This window comes from Centruroides sculpturatus, unplaced genomic scaffold, assembly GCF_000671375.1.
Source record: "Centruroides sculpturatus isolate CEXI.00-Female unplaced genomic scaffold, Cexi_2.0 scaffold43, whole genome shotgun sequence".
Classification (NCBI taxonomy): domain Eukaryota; kingdom Metazoa; phylum Arthropoda; class Arachnida; order Scorpiones; family Buthidae; genus Centruroides; species Centruroides sculpturatus.
The window spans coordinates 492,324-499,184 of NW_019384334.1; the positions used below are offsets into that span (position 1 = coordinate 492,324).

Sequence of the window (6,861 nt, forward strand, 5' to 3'; positions counted from 1 at the left end):
CGGTGGCAAGACTTTTCATTACTAAAATAAGAATTAGAGTGAGTTATCGGAGTATTGACCATCTTTGCTTTTTAAAATCTTATAAAAGTTTGCAATATTTTGTATTATATTTTATTTAAAAAACGAAAATTACCTTCTAAATTAGAAGTTCATTTTTTTAATTTTTAACTCAATTCAAAACATTTTTTTTGTTGTTGTTGTATGCAGTTTCCAGCAAACTTTAATTAATTTTTTTCTATTTGTGAAAATTTCTACGTTATTTAAAGGTAATTTTTATTATAGGCCTATAGACCTAACACAGCATTATTAATATGATTTTGGAGGTTACAAAACTTTAAAATTACTTTAAAAAATGGAAAATAATTATATCATTTGATTTCAAGATATTTTGTATACCTTAAAAATAATTAATTCTATCCCGGGATTTCCCGGGATCCCGGGAAACAGTTCACTTTTATCCCGGGATCCCGGGACAAACAAAATACCGGGAAATGAGAAACCCTAGTAGAGACTAAACTGATAACGTACATTTTTCACATTATTAATAACTCAGACCTCCGAAAGATTAGTGTAGTAATACTATGGATGATAAACAATAACGACGGTAAATGGAGAGTTAACTTGACTCTTGTTAATTCAGACGTATCGCAAGCTGTTGACGTTTTTTTCCCTCCCCACTGTCGATAGAATCTCTAATTTTAGGGTTTTTTTTTACTTTTCCCGCCTTGTGGGCACTAAGAGGGCCTCTTATAGCAGGCCCTTTATGGGTTCGGCCATGTCCACAATGGGGCGACAGGGTGGTGAGGGACAGGGCCCGACATATCAGAACGGACCACCCCCGAAAAATTCCTTGAACTGTCCGGATTTGATCCCGGGTCCCCAGAGCGGTAGGCTGCCACCTTGGCCGCTCGGCTATCCGGCCTCTTAATTTTAGGTTATGGAGATATAGCACACATTTCAGGATCATATTTTATATTCTCACAACCCAGTTCACTCTTGTGTAAAATCTATAGCATAGTACTAGTATGGATGAGGAACAATAACAGTGAAAAAAAAAACAATATTTCTTTCACAAGTCAATATTTATTTAATTTCTTTCATAAGGCGATATTCATAATATTTATTTAAACTGCTATGGCACAGACAACTCTCACATCACGCATAAGACAAATTTACATCGTAAATTAATTTAAAATTAAAACAAATTAAGAAAAAAATAAATTCTGGCGTAGTAAACACTAATATTATGTTGTATTCCAAAGACACATGGCAAGTTTTCCATCAAATATCTTTATTAGTTGAGTCGACTCAACTAATAAAGATATTTGATGTCTTGTTTATAAAATCGTACTGTCTCATGTTTTTATCAGCATAGAGGTATGAAGGAGTACATGTAGAGAGTTGATATTTGGCACAGAGTATTAGGTGCCCAAATCATTTGCACATAAAAAAATCCAGACTCGTAGGTAGTCAGGCAATCGAGAATCGAGGCAAAATAAAATCCAAAATGGCGACCTTCTTCTACAAGCAGGCAAAACAGCCACCTCACCCCACCGAAGTCGGGTAGGGGAGAGTACCACCCGCAGTCATTCTAAGAAGTGAACTCTGACCTTAGGACCGAACACGTAGTTTCTTCTATCTTAAATAAAATTTGTAATCTAATTTTGTAAATTTGGGAGGGCTTCAAATATNTTAAATTAAATAATAATTACAAGTAAAAATATTGGTCTCCAGAAAAGATATCTAACTTTTTGTTTATTTTTTCTACATTTTTCCACGATTACATTGCTCCACTACCACAGTAACAACATATCAGCCTCTTTATTCCTAGACTTGTTACACCATCTCTGGACACAAGATCAGCCTTGGAACATCAATTTTCCAAAAAAGTATGCATTTCGAACCTACAGTCCCTCATCAGCTTCTTTACAAATATTTATGAATTTGACACATGCACAATAGTGTTTATTGCATTTTGACACTTTAAACATTATGACTTCACATAAATTCAACTTCAAAATATAGCCATTTAAAGTGTCAATATCGCCACAATATTTTTTTTACGACAGAAAACATCAAGTTTAGAATAAAACATATTTAGAGAAAAATGTCATTTACAACATTACAGCATCGATTGCTTCAAACATCAAAATAATTATCTATATCCAAGTTATATTTGACTACATCAAACATTTACAATAAATAATAGACTTATCAATTACAGAATAATTGAAACAAATATCAAGTCATACTTATGCACCATATAATTTTTTAGTTAAAGCTCTGTAATATGAAATTATAGTTTATTAAATACTATAATTTAAAAATAACATTTAACTCTACATCATCCGTCGGGCAATTATACAGCAAATAGTTCAGATCATTTCGTATCCCACTATTGCATATTATATACAAATATAATTAATATTTTGACAATCTTTGGATGACACAGTATATCATTTAGACTACTTCATTAAGATAATCCTACCCATCACCTATTGACATATCAGTTTCATTTAGTTACTCAACCATTATTCGTTTCTAGATGCATTGTTTTCTCACAATAACTTTCAAATTCATCAATTCAGAGCCTTACTTTTGAATTTTTGCAATTTTCTTCCAAACTCGCAGATCTAAAAACTAATCAACATCTATTTTTAGACTACCGCAATACATTCTTCTTTGCATTATTTAATTGCATAATCAATACTGTTTCTCTCTATGTATATTCTTCTCTTTTCTCTGTTTTATCTTATCATTAAGTGTATGTCCACTTTGATCACTCACTAGTTTATGATTAGTGATTTGACTCATATTACTTTGATTTTTCAATTTCTCAATAACCAATAATAATCTTTAATTATATACATCTTGACTTGAAAACATTTATTATGAATCTTTATTATTATATAATTTAATAATAACCAAGCAAATGGACGTGATTGAAAGAAATATCTTTACTTTTAAGAGTTAGTAATTATATCTTATTCATTATCAATAAGTCTAAGATTGTAACTAACCTGTTTCGCTCTCCTCCATTATAACCCTTTACTGAAAATAATTGGGAATTTTATATATAAAAATTTCCTAATAATATACTTTTCAAATTGCTTCCAGTCGTTGATTGCTAGCGACACCTGTGTGTCAAAGTTTTTAATTTTAATATTTATTAAAATCGATATTTAAAAAAAAAATTACTCTTTATTCTACTGTTTATTAATTTACACAATATTAAAATCAATTATGGTTTTTTTTTATTATTGTTTCTTTTAGTAAATCATTTTATCAAAAACCGTTAGGGAGATTTCGAAAATATACTCTTGATATAATGAGTCCACATCCCGCGACCTGCATGGACATTAAGAATAACACCTCTACACACTTCACCCTCCATCCCAAAACGTGCATCTTCACGTTTGAGGATTATGCCATCTTTCAAGCAATCTCCTATGCGGTAAATTTAAACAAACAGATCATCATCTGCGCGGAATCAAAGGCCATCTTAAAGAGCATGAATTCATAGAATAAATCCACCCATTCCATAGTTACCAATATTCTTGCAGCTGTCCCCTAGAATCAAAAGCTTTCCACCAGCATCATCATATGGATTCCCAGGCATGTAGGCATCACTATCAATGAAAAAGCAGACAAGCTACTTAAGAGCAAACCATGCACAACCAATAAAACAAACATCATCTCCCCAGATTTTCTCACTATCGTAAAAACAACGTGAAAGAAAAAAATGAAATAAATATGGATTTCCTACCATAAAAGGGAAAACATATCCATGGCTAGAAAAAAGCACCGACCCCAATTACGAACATCTGGACAGATACATTTTTTTTTTTTAACTCTTTCCTCCCTGTGGGCACTAAGAGGACCTCTTTTTGCAAACCCATTATGGGTTCGGTCAGGCCCACAATGGGGCTGCGGGTGGTGAGGCCATCCCTCACCACCCGGCAGCTCGACATATCCACTCCCCGAAAAATTTCTGGGAATTTTCGACCCATTCGTATTCGAACCCGGGTCCCCCAGAGCGGTAGGCTGCCACCTTGACCGCTTGGCCATCCGGCCGGACATATACATTATTATCAACAGAGTTCGTTCCAATTCTCTTCTTACCAATCACATCCTGCATAAACGGAAAAAAGCTAGTCAAGATAACTGTAACTACTGTCTTTCAAAAACTGATAACCTCTTCCATACATTGGATGAATGCATTATCTTCCAAAAGATCAGAATCTCCTTTTAGCAAATTCGGACATCAAAAACAACGGTATCAACAACAGTAGTGACTGCCTCGCGCAAATTCAAAAATAAAAAAATGTTTAATTTATGTATCTACAGTACATTAAAGACTTTTTTTTATCGAATATACAAAATACTATCAATTCTAGGAAGGACCACTGCTCCATCTGCTAATCTGTCGTGGGAAATAGCCATGTAGCTATTGCCCAACCGCAACGTAATCAATCTATAGCCATTTTCTACCTAATTTGTATTACAATGGGTGGTGAATTGAATAGAGGAAATTTCTTTGGATCTAAAAGAGGTTAAAGTAGATTCTGAACTAATTAGCTAACTAGCTTCAACATGAAAAAATTACTAACTAAAAAAAAACGTAATATCCTATATATACTGTATTATTATATATTGTACAGGATAATATTATCAAAACATATCCTGTTTTGATAATAAAACAAGAAGTAAGAAAACGAACTAATTGTTGGGTTCTTGGTGATTAGACTAGTGGTACCCAAACTACAGCCTATGGCAAATCCAATCCCTGAACATATTTGATATAACTTATAAATGATAAAAATGAGCCTACTTTTTATATGAAATAAACAAGATATTTTGTGGCCTGCCTATCTAACTCGTAAGACTTATCCCCAGTGGCGTAGCGTGGGTGTCAGCCGCCAGGGGCGGAGGAAAATTTCGTCTCCTCCTTATTTAGGTATCTCAATTTAAAAGACTAAAATTCAGTTTCGTCACAGAATAAGTAATGAAAAATTCCGTGCTAGTGTTGCCACTTTTTTAAAATCGCCGACCCTGACGGCAGGTGAGGTTTGTTCGAACAGAAGTTCCTGACGCATGAGTATATCATTTTGCAATGAAGAATAATTTGCAGTGCATGCTGGTTCTAAATCAGTTACAGTTAGCGACTAGGGAGACTTGGTTAGGAGTAATGCAAGTAATGTAGATGACTTAGCCCTATTGGATACAGAAGATGTATATGAGTACGAATTAATCGTACAAGAAAAAAAAAAGTCGACAGATCGCGCACGATATACCCGGACGGCGAGTCGGATTCCCACTATTACGTGTTCATTTCAATCGGTCCGAATTGTAGGTGGACAAAAATATGAACTAAAATGGTTCAAATTCTTACAAGATATTATTATTATTTATTGTCAAATTTTGCCGCCCCCTAAAACGTAATTTTGTCTCTCCCTAAAAAGTGCCGCCCGGGGCGGGCCGCCCCTTCCGCCCCCCCTACGCTACGCTACTGCTTATCACTTAACTGAGATGGTACTGGTCAAAATGATCCTACTTAGTTTTTTTAATTTGAAAATAAATAAACCCTTTATTTAAGCGTTTGTAAACAAGAAAAATATTCTATAGCAATAGCTTAAATGCATTTCTAAACATTTTTAATTTTATTTTTCCGGTTGTTATGTATAAATAACAAGGGAAAGTATTGAAATCGTATCAAATTTGATCTCCGAGATTTTTGCAAATCTCTTCGTTTTGAGACATCCTGAACCCAAAAAACTTCAAAATAAATAAATAAATAAAAATAGAGAAAATCTTTCGTGTAACCTAAATATGTGTTGGAGTCTATAAGAAACGAAATTTGGCATGGTAGCTTGTTTATAAGCACTGATGCTATTAAATTTTGGTGGTTAAGGGGAGGGGAGATAGAGATGTGTCATCTCGATTGAATTTAATAAAGATGTTATTCGTTATTAACATTTACATTTTTTGTTATATATATATATAATTCATTATTACCTGAAAATAAAACGAGTAGGTCCATTTCTCAAATCTTGTATCACGTGAATTTTATAGCAATTAATCCAATTATTTACAATTATGCCGTTGTTATATTTACGAGTAATCACTTTTCAGCATGAGAAATGGTTTACATTATACAGTCATTAGTGAAAGTGGTAGAAAACGTGAATTGCTACAAAACGTGAGAATAAAAAGTGAAACAAGCAATAGAAAATAATTTCTAAAAAATTCAGATGTCATTTACGAAAAACTGGGTCATGTTATGAAAACTAGTACCTACTTTATTTTATAAATATACATCCTATCTTGTATGTAATTTAGATAAGAATTATGTTTTGAAATTAATTTTGAAAAATGTTTCTCTTAATATAACTACTTTTAATGAATATTCAAAAATTATTTTGTGGATAAATCTATTATTGAATCAATCTCTAAACTAATAGTAGTCACTAGTGAACTTTATATTCGTACTAATAACAATAATTCTATTGTAAAATTAGAACTATTAATATTAATCATTTCCAAAACAGTTAGAAAATGTAATATAATATCAATAAATTTTTCTAGAAATTATGCAGCCAAAATAAACACTGCGAGATGGCTATTTAGTGCTTCACAGCGTGTAACTATTGTATAAAAAGTTTTATTAACATAAAGATTACTTAAAATAATATATATTTTTAATTATTTTATGAACGATAGAATATTAAATTAATAATTAAGCACGGTAAAATTAAATTCTTCGCTGCCATTTGAATTAAACGATGCAACTAAATCACTTGGACTATTTAGTGGATTCTCTTGTTAATTACTGTATCTAACATTCTTCTTTTATTTTCGATT

The 6,861-nt window shown here is 32.4% G+C and overlaps 1 protein-coding gene across 1 annotated transcript in view; it reads right to left on the minus strand.

Annotated features, from left to right (window-relative positions):
* LOC111631431 (protein phosphatase 1 regulatory subunit 7-like) overlaps nt 1–3,144 on the minus strand; it is a 34,692-nt gene extending 31,548 nt beyond the window's left edge. The window contains exon 1 of the mRNA XM_023375673.1: nt 3,021–3,144. Coding sequence (XP_023231441.1) covers nt 3,021–3,039 — 19 coding nt within the window. The 5' untranslated portion in view covers nt 3,040–3,144. The remainder of the gene's footprint in view (nt 1–3,020) is intronic.
* Between the last annotated feature and the right edge of the window lie 3,717 nt (nt 3,145–6,861).